General features: G+C 43.7%; 1 protein-coding gene across 1 annotated transcript in view; it reads left to right on the top strand.

Annotated features, from left to right (window-relative positions):
* SPATA4 (spermatogenesis associated 4) overlaps positions 1 to 14,414 on the top strand; it is a 226,303-nt gene that overhangs the window by 37,604 nt on the left and 174,285 nt on the right. The window contains exon 2 of the mRNA XM_085641866.1: positions 5,916 to 6,045. Within this exon, the coding sequence (XP_085497992.1) occupies positions 5,916 to 6,045 (130 nt within the window). The remainder of the gene's footprint in view (positions 1 to 5,915; positions 6,046 to 14,414) is intronic.

The raw sequence follows: 14,414 nt of genomic DNA, 5'->3' as shown, positions 1-14,414 counted from the left end.
ACAAGCATAGACACATTATGCAATAAATCTCACAGCATAAATACATTATGCACTAACTGTAGGCATGAACACCTTTCGCATAATCAACCTAACATAACCACATCATGCCCACATCAACACATGGCATGAAACACCTTATGCCTAACCATAGGCATACACACATTGGCCATCACGTTAGGGCCTTACTCCCTACCAATACTGGCCCCCTGGCCCTCTGTCCAAAAATGTCAGGGCTTCTAGTGGGGCCTTCCAACTGGCCCCCTGGCTGCCTCGGCAGCGAAACCAAAGTGCGCAAATGCACTGGGGCGTGGGGTGCAACTCACCCCGGTCTTATCAGGAAAACAAAATGCCCCTGGGTGACAGCTGCCCGCTCTCTCTTGCTGTGCAGCTGTGAAATTGGGCCTGGCAACACTGTGCCTCCTGGATCCCCACTGGGATCTGAAAGAAAATGGCCACATCGTTGCAGCTGACTGCGCTGGTGCGGGTCGCCGCTCGAAAATGTGGCGGCCCCTTCTGGTAATTTCAAAGTGCGGGGTGGGCTCTCGAAACACCGGCGCACCAAAAATGTGGGGTGGGCACCCGCTCTTTAAAAAGGCATGAGACCGGGTTGGGCTCCCGCCAGCAAGGCATCCATGCTGGGGTGGGCACCCGCTCCTCTTAAGCATAAATGCGGGCGGGTACCTGCTAAAAAGCATAAATGCGGGTTGGGCACCCACTAAATGAGTCAACAATGCGGGGTGGGCTCCCGCCTCATTAGCAGCACAGGGGAATCCCTACGCCAGGGATTCACTCTTCCACGATGGGCAGCTCAGCACTGCGAAGCCCCAGCACGCCCCTCTCCTGCAGTAAAAAGATAGCGCTCACCAGGCGCTAAGAGTCCTTTAAAGTCCAAGGGGCATAGCTGGGCCCAGGGAGGCCAGCAGACAGGACCCTCCAGCAGGGAGGCAAGCCCTCGTGGCAGTTCCTCCTGGGTCCCAGCAGCAGCCAGCCCCAGTAAGCACAGGAACAGCTCCAAACATGAGGTCACAGCCCCTATATTTATACTACGCTTCTCTTTGTCTGTAAAGCACAGGGCTTGGGGGAACCAGTTCCAACTGGTACTGGAGCACTCTGTTTACAGTGGTCACACCCTTGTTTGGGAGATGAGGGCTCTGCCATCAGACACACCACAGGGGGGAGCCAGCATTGACCTAGGCAGGCACAATCCTATTCAGGGCCAGGGGACTACTCCTCCCACTGCTCCAAATGCAGATGTCCTATTCAGCCTAGCGCTGACTCGCCCTGCCCCTCCTGGAGCCACACACACCTCACCAGCCCCTGTCACTCCAAAGCCAGACATGCAATCCACATCAGGCAGGCAGACACATAGCACACAGAAATGCCCACTTCTAAAAGTAGTTATATAATTAGGGGTTGCACTCCAATTGTAACCCTATTTAGTCTATTTATTCAAACTTATATTCAAAGGTGCTGCAGCATGCGAGAGCTGTCAACTCTTGCACAAACAAACATTAGTTATATCACAAGCACTAAGACTTGATATGCTGCGCACTGTTCACCAAGTGATTACCATGATCACTCTATTTACTTTAAATGCAAATGCATATGTATTTATTCAACATGTTTCAACAAAAAGAACCTTTTTTACTTTTTTCTTCAGTGCTTGTGATATAACTAACACTTCTAAAAGTGGCATTTCTAAAATAGTCATAATAAATCTGCGTACACCATTGCATAGCATGTATTGTTACTATTCCAAACATACCAAACTTGACCACGCTGCTCCTCTCATATCAGGAATTGCCACTGAAACACTAATCAGGGAATCCCAAATGCATTCCTTTGGGAGGGCAGCCTCACAGTAGTGAGAAACCAAAATGGCTGTTTGTTACTACCATGACATATCACACACTTAAGGTACATGTCCTACCTTTTACCTACAATACACCCTTCCCATAGGGCTAGCTAGGGCCTACCTTAGGGGTGACTGACATGTAGTAAAAGGGGGGTCACAGACATGGCACACACTTTAGGTGCCACGTCACAGCGGCAGAAACATTGCGCTCACTGGCCCTGCAATGGCAGAGGCCCGGGATAGGTTTGAAAGGCTACTTTGGTAGGTGGCGCAATCAGCGCTGCAAGCCCACCAGTAGCATATAATTTACCAGCCCTGGGTATATGAGATACCACTTTACAAGGAACTGACAGGTAAATTAAATAGACCAAACAGAGAGCACACGCACTTTACACTGGGCAGCAGTACTAAAGTGCCCAGAGTCTTAGAACTACCAACACCATGTCAGTAAAAAGGCAAGGAGAAAGGCAAAAAGTTTTGGGATGACCGTACAAAAAGGGCCAAGTCCAACAGCATTCCACTATTGTAGTATATGGATTGGTCACCCCCCTGGAGACCACTGTGTATTTGTGCTACTTACGTGTTCTATTTCTTAAGTATTGTGTTTATATCTCCGGGTAGGAGATAATACAATGTGTAAAAAAATACATATTTTTATAATTACACTGTGTGATTCTTTTTCACTTAACCCATACCATAAGCTTAAGTACTACAAGCTGCTTTACCCTCCTTCTGGACAAAGCCTGAGGCTGCTCTCTATAGCTACTACTTAGAGAGATTTTTAAGGCTGTCTAAGACCACTAAAATCACCATAAGGGGTGTCTGGATTAGTGCAGGGTGCTACACTTACATAAGTGAGCACCATATACTGAGCCAGCCTCTCACAATGAGGGAGCAGGTCCAGTCCTTCAGAGCTCCTCTCAGGTCACAGACAGCAGGTACAGTCCTCTTCTTATATTCTACTGGTCCAGAAAGTGTTCTGAAGTGGGTGCCTGATACTAGCTAGTGGATGGTGGTGACTCCTGGGCACTCCCTAACCAGTTGGGTAAATGTTCCAGAGGCCACTGTTTTTCAGTAGTTTTTATTTGCCTTTTTGCAAGCAGGCCCGAAATGTCACATGTCATGGTATTGTCATGATGATAAAAGTCTTCAGCCACACTAAACTTGGGCTTTGAGGGCAGGGAGTGTATGTGGCAATGTCATAGGGAAATCACCATTATCCTCCCACATCTAATAATACATTGCAGTTCAAAGAAGGCACTGTACCCACAAAAAACCAAGAGAAAGAAGTCTGGTAGGACAAAAGCAGGGTCCTTTAGCAGCCATACTGGTTATCCAGAAGAATTACCTTGACGTTCTCCTTTCTCCCTTTCAAGTGTTACATGTTGCTCACAAACCTTTCCAGCAGATTTGACATGTGGTGTAACACAGCGCTCACTCCGAATAATCCTTGGAGTTTACAAGAGTCTCTGCAAACTCAGGTCATCCTATTGTTTGCTGAGCATAGGCTGTGAGCAGCTGGAAAGCTAATACGAATTAACCTCAAGGAGCTTCAAGTAGAGAAAAGGTGACTTTAAAATGTTTTTGCTTTCCTTAGTAGTTAATAAAAATCATTGAATTCCATTTGTATTTACGATTAAAATACTGGTTTAATTGTTGTTCTAGTTTAGCAGTGTTAGTATTTTAATCTGCATTCTGGTTTTCTACATAGAGCAGCTAGGCCTGCCACAGTGAAAATATATTTTTGGGCTTTGTAACTGAGGCTACAAGGCTTACATCTGAGTGACTTACTAATATTTAGAACTGAGGTTTTTACGTGTCAAAAAAGGGTTATTTTAACAGGTCACACTGGGGATGTTACACTGCAACAGTCAAGCAACATAGGGTAGACCTGTAGCCATGTTTGCACTGCCACTATAGTGGATGGCACGATCAGTGCTGCAGTTCGCAAATGCCATTGAACTTCCAGGCCCTGGGTGCACATTTTATAACTTATATTGGGAACCTACAGGCAAGTTAAATGTGCCCGTTAGGGATAAGCCAAATTAACAATGTATAAAGGAGTGGCAGAGGCACTATACTCCTGGTAAGCAGGGGTAATGCATTTTAAAGCCAGGAAAAATATCAGGCCCAGAAAAAGGTGAAACATCCAGGATGACCATGCAGAAAAGCTGGATTTCCTTCATGGGCAACCTCTGGAAATGCCACATAATGTCAAGGAAGTGTCCTGCAGAACAGTGTTCTCTAAAAGATCTTTAATATGTTTCATTAGTAGGTTATTTACAATCCAGGATATCAGACCTTTATCAGACCTTTAAAAAGAGACACAATGTTTTTTAATTTTTCTGTTTAGTGACCTCTTGAAATAACTACTGATTTCAGAACAGTATTCATCATATGAACTTGACTGAATAGCAAAACAAAATATTTTCAGGAGAAATTCGAAATATTTATATACACCCTCTTTCAATTACTTGTAAATGTTATGTTATTTTACGAATCTACACAGATTTTAGCAGAAACCTGACACCACAGCTCTGATTCTTCATTTCACAGTTTATATGGGAAATACATTTTTGTGAGTGATCTAAAAGTTTAATTTCCTATTTTAAGCCCCAAAGTCAGTCTTGGGAGCACGCCATTTATTTGATCTGGGAAAATATCCAGGAAGCAGGTGCTTGATCAAAAGTCATGATTTAAGGCACCACACATACTAAGGGAAGGCTGCGTTATTAGTATCAGTCAGTGACATGACCAGGCTAGAGTCATGTCTTTCAAAAGCCATAAGGATGACCTACTAGTAGCATGTAAGTGGGGCCCATTGATGTAATGCATTGTACACTTAGGGGCCGATTCACAGAACTAATCTGAGACAAAATCCTAAACGTACTACATTTGGTATTCACAGAAGGCATTTAGTAGTAGTAAAGTTGGGATTTTGTCTTAAGACAGACTTAGGACAGACTTAGGACAGACTTAGGACAGACTTAGCACAGATTTAGGACAGACTTAAGACAGACTTAAGACAGACTTAAGACAGACTTAAGACAAAATCCTAACTTTACTACAACTAAATGCCTTCTGTGAATACCAAAGGTAGTAAGTTTAGGATTTTGTCTCAGACTACTTCTGTGAATCGGGCCCTTAGTAACGAGGGAACTGTATCCCCGGAGGTAGCATATATGCCTATTCTAGTTAGGAGAATAATTAAGCCAGCGCTGTAAATTGCGTTTTTGCTTGGCACCCTGAAAAATGTGTTTGGATAACAACAGTGTACACCACAGCTATTAACTGATTGAGGGATTAAGGAGAGTTGAATTAATATAAAATGATAACACTCCTTGACTAAACTGCCCTTTTTTATGGTGTTTCCAATAGCTCTTCATAGTGCAGCTACATATATTATTCTGAATGAATAGTTGGCTACGTTTGGAATTGAGAGGTGATGTGCTCATGGCTAAGTTCATGCTACCTGGGGTTACTTAGGGAGCAAGACAGGGTACCTTGCAGAAGCGCAGATTTTGTTCATCTGAAAAACACAAATGTGTGGATAATCCTGCAATATGCCAGAAGTCCTGTAATTACACTGAACAGTTTGTTCACGAAAAAGGACTGAGATTCAGTAGATAAAAATCTGTAAAAACATTTTGAATTCTTGTAATACTCATAGGCTACCAAACAGCTCAAGCATAGAAAGGAGTCCCTGAAATGGAGTAGCAACTAAAGAAAATACACTCAGTGGAGAGACAATCAAAATATGATCTGTAAGTGGTTCTGTTTTGAGAAACAGTGCATTCTAAATGGATTAAGAATGTTACACATCTCTTGACTGCAAAACACAGCTTTTGGAAAAGATGAACTCTGTTTTCCTATTTTGAATCCTCCTTTAAATACTGCATGAGCTCCAATGGTGACCAAAGGAGATAGATTGCATATAAGTCAGTGACAAGTCTCTCTCTGCCTAGCTGTATTCATATTTTCTGCACTGCAAGCTGCATTTAGAAAGCATACAAAATTGTATATTGTTGCTTATGCATTTTTTTTTTTTTTTTTTACGTAGAGATTTTTCGAATGGCTTACTCATTGCTGAAATTTTCTTCTGGTACTTTCAAGACGACATTCAGATGCATTCATACGAAAATGGCAACTCGATAGAGAATAAGTTGAGCAACTGGTCACAGTTGGAAAGAGTGAGTATTCAGTCCAGAAAACAATTTATTTTAAAAAACTGATCATGATTTGCAATTTCTAAGTTTTGCAACATGTCAAATATGTAACGGTTTTTAGGTCTCGCACAGGCTGTAACGATTTTTAGGTCTCGCACAGGCAGAGCTTGCGCTGTCTCTTCGAGGCATGCTGAATTTAGTATAGGTGCATGAAGCTCCACCTACTTTCCGCCCATCTTTTAATTGACTCCTGTCAATGTCCTTTGCAAATGCTGGATTTTCATAGGTCAATAGGCTTAGTAGTTCCTCCTTAGTATCGCCGTCTCTTCTTGTACCCTCCCATGAGGATACCCCCTGTTACATGTGTTTTTGCTCGGGCCGTTTTAATTACAGCCTCCCGAGCACTATTTTGTTAAATGCACACTCTCCTGTCATACTTTTACATTACTTGCTTTAAACGATCGGCACCTTTGACAAAACATGGCGATCATGCGCATTTCTTTTTTCTAATTTGCATCCATTACAACCCTCCCACATACCAACCCTCCCTGTTTTCGAGACTAAAGCCCCGCACCAATAATAAACACAGCGATTTCTCTTTTAAAACAAGCATTGGCATAGCCAATAGGTCTCGCCTTTGGGACCTTATAAGTGTTGAGCTATGCAACAGTTGATGTTGTTGCACCAAGGATATTGTGCTGGATAACTAAACACTTATAAGGTCCCAAAGACGAGACCTATTGGCTATGCCAATGCTTATTTTTATTGGAGACGAGGGGGATGAGAAGAGCTATCAAAAATCAAAAACAAACAACGCAATTCTATTAATTTTTTTTTAGATAAAGAGAAACATGCATGCCAAAAGGACAAACCAGCATTGGCAAAGCCAATACGTCTGACTTCCATTTTGAGTCATGACTAAACATTGATAGAAAGCGTTCTTCAGAGAAAAAGCATAACCATCGATAATTGCTGTCTGTGTACAGTTTATCTATGAGACAAGTAATTCAATCTGTGTTATTTTGAGATAAAAAAAAAATTTTGGCCAGTTTTATATAGCGTGAACTAAACCTGAAGGTATGGGGCACTTTACATGAGCAGTAGCTGCGTTACAGATGGACACAAGTATTTTTTTAGGCAGAGGGAGATTAATTGATTTGCGTATAATCACAGGGTGTTCCAGACGCCCCCCAGACTCGAACCTCATTCCCCAGCTCCAAGATCAGACGCTCTGGCTGTTAAGCCAGACAATCGCTCGTGAACGTTAATGCACGCGGATAGGAGGTGGAATTTTGATACACCAAACAGCCAATCGCATTAGGTGAGAGAAAAATACTCCTCTGGGTGAAGCCAAGCACCCTGTATACCTATTTTAAAGCACTGGGAACAATAAGTTTGCACATAGCTATGCTGTCAAGACAGACCCAAAAATATGCATTATGGAGGCGGAGAGTAACAACAACAGGCCTGCCTCGTCGCGTGAGCTCTTTGGTTTCCAGGGGATCACTTACAGGTGCAGTGGCTAATAAATCATTGACCCTGTGCGGTTGTCACCAGCCCAGCTCTAGTTCTACCTGCCAGAGCCTCCTTGAATTTGCCATGTGGCATGCAGTTATCATCACTTCATCATCACGTTAACGGCCACGGGCAATTAAAGGTATCCAAAGGTTTCAGAAAATTGGATGGCTTTAAACAGTGATTTAAAGCTTCACGAATTGGGCTGTGCAGAAACCGAGGGGAGAGGATAACACGGGGTCAGTGGGCGCATTTTCTTTTACAAGCAAAGGTCGATAATTCTGGTTCAATAGCTATCAAAGAGGCGCGTTACTAATTTCACTGCAGCGTGTTCAATAAACACGCCCTTGTTTAAGAACTTCAGGGCTCACTTACAAGGATGGAAAAAGTGGCATACGGCAGCGCAAGGGCTTGTAAATAAGCTTTAATTTTTACGATGAAGACGCTGGCCCTGATACCTTTGTATGAATGGAGGGGAAAGAAACGTTCAAGGGGAACGAAATGAGCAGTGATTATTAAACCAATATCCTCCCCTTTTCAGAGACCGATGGTGGGGTCCGGAAACGTCAAAAATGTGCGCCCCAGGGGAGGAGAGTCCGCTATCTAAGTGTGGGTAACGGGCAGACTGGATGAAGAGGTGCTCCGGGTAGGGAGGGGTGCTGAAGGCAAGGGGTACAGAGAGGGGGCCTGGGCGATGGGTGCACCAGGCCGTTACCTACCCGCGCCCCGGAGAAGCTCACGGATCCTTCTTCTTCCTCGTCGGCCTCCCCCTCTTCCATGGCGGGTCTGCGAGCCTGACAGCAGAGCAGGCGGGTATCGGCAGTGGTAAGAGCGCTGACTGCCGCCAGCGGCGAGGCAGCGCCACGTGTGCTGCAGAGGCGGGGACAGGGAGAGGGAGATGCACCCACCGGCTGAAAGGGAGCGAGTACTGGGAATTAACATAGAAAGGGGGAGAGTTGTACCGAAAGTGGAAACAAGGGAACGAGGGTGAGAGACGGAGATAGGCAGTGAGATCAAAAACAGGAGGAGGACAGAATGGAAAGTGAACAGCTACGAAAACCCCAGATAGTGGGAAGGAGGAAGACAGAGGGGCAAGGGCAAGGAGCAAAAATAAGGGGACGGTAAAAGAACATGCGCGTGAGCCTCATGCTCAAAAACAAGTTTGACAAGAGGCAGCAGGGGGAAGGGAGAGAGGAGGGGGCCTGCGCCAGTTCCCCTTGCGGGAGCGGGCAGGAACCATCTGTTTGTAATTAACAGATGGTTTGAAAGCTTGCTCCTGCAAGGGAATCGCCAAACGTGCACGTGTTGCCATTCAAAGCAATGCAACTCGTGCACGTTTTTGCCTGCAAAGCTGAATCGATTACTAAAAGTCTTTTTCCTATGCAGCAAATGCGTGCTGCGTAGGCGAGACCTAAACATTCTCTCCCTGCTTTTTGGCTGGCCGCCACCCTACCTGCAAATTAGTTGCTTTATCTTAAAGCAACCACACTGTCCTCCATCCCACGAGAAGCCAGCGTCCTCATGTGGTTGGTGGGACAGGGAGTCGTTTAAAAACAGGCTGAACACAACAAAGATCACACATCTCACGATGCGGAGCTTCCATCGCTCTGGAAGGGCACAGGTCATCGTTGCATCAGCTCGTGCGCACGGCTCACATGGGCCATTTTTAACACTTTAGGCTCACAGGAAGGAGGTGTGAGCGGCTCTGCGCAGTTCGGACTTCTGCCGCCCCCCCCCCCCCCCGCCCCCCCAACATACTACTGCTTTATGAAATGTCTCTGAACTCGGAGGTCATGGCTTGATTCGAGGTAAAGAGACCAAGACTTGATGACAAGGAAGCGCTGCAAACTCTGCTTTTATCGTGATTATTGCTTTATTTTTTACCAGTCAGCGCAGTGCTCTCTTTCTGAACACTGCTGTGGAGATGGGCGGTTGTTCGCCTGTAGTTCTGTTTTATTAGGACAGGCCAGACATAAAAGTAAGGCTAAAGGCTTTAGTCCTGCTTTTATGTCTGGTCTGTCCCAGTTTTTTCTTCTCAAAATCTGGTCACCCTGCAAACGTCTCACTGCCCCCGTGTTGCCCTCTTCCCCTTCTGCCCCTTTCAAAACCATCCCTTGTTTGAAAACCTTAGCAGGGGAGAGAGAGTTAAAAACCTTCCAAACTGAGTCAGCCTTTCATGATTCCTTGATGGGTAGTTCACTAAGAGTTATTCAGTTCTGATATCACCATACTCTAATGGCAAGTATTTCGCTCTCCTCGGGCCTCCGCGCACATGAAGGCCCGAGTGGAACTCGGGTTGGTTGGAGATCATTTGCACAGAACACAGCAGTAAAATAGGTCTTTTGTTATTATTTTCCAGACATGGCTGTGTCACAATGAGCGTGGGGCACTTCTAGCCGCTCACATTTCTTCTGTGATTTACAGCGTCAAAATTGTAAAGTTGCAAAGGTTACCCCTGGCATTCTTCAGCTAGAATATCACGCCCCCCCACACTATGGGTTATTGACCCTGTTGAGCTCTGTGTATATCCGTCTCTCCAGACATGGTATAGTCTCTGTTTAAATGCTTTTTCAGGCACAAGATTTTCTGTCAGGCGTTTGTGCTGCAAATAAAAAGTGTTAGTAACAAGAAAGAGGTAAGCAACCGAGTGAAAAATCATCCAATAAAGCCGACTCTGAAATTATGAATTAAATAAACAAATATCTGTGCATCCATTTCAAGTGTATACACACACACACACATGCATCAACTGTACACACAGACACAAACACGTATATATATAACCCTACCAAAATGTTGCGCACACCAACCTCAGCGACACACATATATCACATGCACAGACAGACATAAAACACACGCTTGTGATTTCACATCGATCCCTTTGTCTTTTTCTGTCATAGTGTAAGGTTCGTCTCACTTGTCATGGCAATTAGAGTTAATTTGACCTGGTACTTTTATATGTGACCCCACGTTTTTTTTTTGTTCAGGATACTTTTCTTCGAAATCTGCCCACTGTTCATGTCAGGTCGCCGCTCCGATCTCGCCAGGCAGACTGTCGTGTTTCTGTGACCCCTGAAACCACAAGAGACCCCTTTATTTATCCACCTTAAAGCTTGTTTTGAAGCTTGAGGGGAGCACTGTGATGCCAGCATAATTAATATCTTTGATAACATAGTTCTAGTATTGCAGATTCGAAGAGCTGGCATACAGGGAACTCATGAAATGAACTGACCTACCGGTGCCTCGAAGGCCTGTAGCGCTGAGTAAGAGAGACTGCCTCTTCCTTATCCCCTTTGCTCTCTGTGTACATCAGCCTACGACTGGCTTCGCCACTCTTCCAACTGGCATGATTAATATTTACTATATCTTAATGGCATTTCTTGGGGTGCCCCTGCCCCCTCTATCCATTTGCCCTTACAGTTGTATTGTTCAGAGGACTTCTGTTGGCTGACGCCAGAGAGGTACTGAGCTGTCTAAGGCGAGAGTTGTCTGAGGTCAGACTAAACCTTTCATCCCCTGAGGGCCCTTTTGAATGGGCAATTTCAAAACGTGCTCTCTGTGTTGCACTATTCTCATTTTTATTTGAAATAGTTTTACTGGTTTTCCTACACATTTTCACAGTTGCACTGTCGTCATGCTTGTGATTACACCACACCTCTTTCTTTCACAGTTGTACTTGGCGCTCTCTTTAAAGCGGATAGTTACTCCACAACAGCCAGAGTGGTAGGTGTTTTACCTAGACTCCCCATCTTTTAGGCTCCACCCATGCCTGGCTGGTCACAGTCTCACTACCTTTTTGTTATAATCCAGCCTCTGCCTAGCAGAACGGTCACGTTTTCAAAATTCCTGGTTTGAAAAGGGAGAACTCATGGGCTCTAATCCCATCTCAAAGACTGGGATTGGACTGGGCAACTCTACTAGCCACTCCTGTGTCACAAAAAAAGAGCGCCACACAAGTATGGCCAGCACTCCTGTCAGTAAAATAGCAGAGAGTCTGATTAGGTCTTACTGTTGCAGACTTTGAGTGCTGTAATTAACATGCATTTCCAATGCAAAAGGTCTTGCATTTGTTAAAGTTAGAGCTGTTGGCATTAAAAATGTCAATATTTTTAGGTTTCGCATGCACAGCGCTTGCGCTGTGCTTGGGAAATCTATTGTTTTGAATTTGAACTTAAAAGGGGCATACATCCCACCTCCTCTCTCTGGTGGCATCTCATTGATTCCTGTGCATGCCACTTAATTTTACTCCATTTCTATTGGAGGTAGCATATTTTCTTGCATTTACCAGTGCTTGTTTCTCTTCTCAGTTTCCTGTCGCCAAAATACTATTTTTTTTCCATAAAGTTGTGCCTCTTGATACTTTTTCGTCTTGCAGCAGATTTATATAGTGCAACAGTATCACCAGGAATAATTGAGCGATTTGCCCAGAATCACAGGATGTTGCGCCACCGAGACTCGAACTGGGATCCCCAGCTCTCGAGTCAGTAGCTCTGGCCACTGCGCCACATCTTGTCCACTTCCATGATTCTTGTTAGGTTTGCCATAGTTTTGATATAGTTTTGACATAGTTTTGATATTTCTATCACATTTATTGTATCAGACAGTTCCTGTTTTCTTTCACATGTTTTTTCTGATTATTGCATCAACAGTAATACCCTAGAAACAACATATTCCATTCATAGTGTTTCCATGACATTAGATTCTCGTTTTTGTATCATTTAGAAGTGTCATTTCAAGACAAGCAAGATTGCAATTATTGCAGTGATGGAGTTATATTAGCTGTGTGTACCACAGAAGATTATGTCACTGTATTTAAACTGTTTGGCTATTAGCAATGTGTTAAAGAAAAGTGCACCATACATTATTTGTTATACACTCATTAGCTTACTATGATGCAACAAGGTTATTTCTGTACTGTTATAGCATACGTTATAAATCCAAACTGCTGTTTTGCAGTGTTTCTTACTTCCTGGCACATTCATTATAACAAACGCATTTGGTTTGAGGTCATCAGTATTAATTATGTTTATTTCATGGGTTCGCAAGGGGAACAACCTTTACAACGCAACTATTACAACGCACTACACTTACAACGCATTTTTTACAACGCAACATCCACTACAACGCATTCCATTACATCGCATGACACTACAACGCATTTTTAAAAACTACCTTTACAACGCATTCCATTACATCGCATACTACCTTTACAACGCATACCATTACAACGCATAATATTACATTAAAACCCCTACACTATCCAACACTTACCCTACTGTTGCACCCCCTGGAGTTAGAATAGTAATTTTTACCCCTATACTATCCAACACTTACCCTACTGTTGCACCCCCTGGAGTTAGAATAGTAATTTTTACCCCCATACTATCCAACACTTACCCTACTGTTGCACCCCCTGGAGTTACAATAGTAATTTTTACCCCTATACTATCCAACACTTACCCTACTGTTGCACCCCCTGGAGTTAGAATAGTAATTTTTACCCCTATACTATCCAACACTTACCCTACTGTTGCACCCCCTGGAGTTAGAAGAGTAATTTTTACCCCTATACTATCCAAAACTTACCCTACTGTTGCACCCCCTGGAGTAAGATTGTAATTTTTACCCCTATACTATCCAACACTTACCCTACTGTTGCACCCCCTGGAGTAAGAATAGTAATTTTTACCCCTATACTATCCAATACTTACCTTAAATGCAATTTCATATTATGCGTTGTAATGGTATGCGTTGTAAAGGTAGTATGCGATGTAATGGAATGCGTTGTAAAGGTAGTTTTTAAAAATGTGTTGTAGTGTCATGCGATGTAATGGAATGCGTTGTAGTGGATGTTGCGTTGTAAAAAATGCGTTGTAAGTGCATGCGTTGTAAAAGTGTGCGTTGTAACGACATACATCCGTTCGCAAGGATGGGCTTTGTAACTATCACATACTTTGCCACACTATCTTTTCCTGCTTTCGGACACTCTCTTTGTACTTCGTTAGCCTGTCTTCAGTTTCTATCATTGTGCATGCATACACCTTTTTGACTATTACTTTGTCTTCTGATCCAGACTAATGAGGGTGCACACGAGCGTGACGGTTTGATTCACGAACATTTGGGTGAATAATGGCGGTTTCTTAATCCTGTATACTGGGCTTACATGTAGCTATTCATAACTTATGGTTGATCATCTGTTCTCCTAGTTCGCTTATGAAGCGGGCTCCTGATCAGTGGTCCAGATATTCGTCACCACTTTTTTAACCTTGAGAGCACCTATATTTTCACTGCGAACCAGTGTCACAATGCTTTACACTTTTCAAGTTCACTTTTTAGGTTTCGTCTGCACAGTGCTTGCGCTGTGCCCATTAGGTTTCACCTTCAATTTTGTGATACTTCTAAGGGGAGCTCCTTCCTTTGTCCCAGGCGGTGATTGACAAAAACAACGTATTATTCATCACATAGGCGAAATCGATGCATTACCAATGCTTATTTACTTTTGTTGTTTTATACCAATGCAAATGCGTGACCTATTGCATTGCAAATGCTTCTTTACCTAGCCATGTTGCAGGGTGCAGTACCACTTGTGGCCACAAGAGGTTCCATGGTACCTTTTTTGGCCACATATGATACTGCACCCTGCAACTTGGCAAAGTAAAGAAGAATTTGCAATGCAATAGGTCTCACATTTGTTAAAGTTAGAGCTGTTGGTGTTAAAAATGACAATGTGTTTACACATTGCCTTTGGGATAAGCCTGTCTGCTCGCGCCAAGCTACCAAGGGGGTGAGCAGGGGTTATCTAAAGTCTGTATCCCCCTTACCCTGACTAGAGGCCAGTCAGTCAGTCAAAATTACTTTATTCGGCTCATATCAAGAAC

The sequence above is a fragment of the Triturus cristatus genome, chromosome 2_2, assembly GCF_964204655.1.
Source record: "Triturus cristatus chromosome 2_2, aTriCri1.1, whole genome shotgun sequence".
Lineage (NCBI taxonomy): Eukaryota > Metazoa > Chordata > Amphibia > Caudata > Salamandridae > Triturus > Triturus cristatus.
This window is presented reverse-complemented; position numbering and strand designations above follow the sequence as displayed.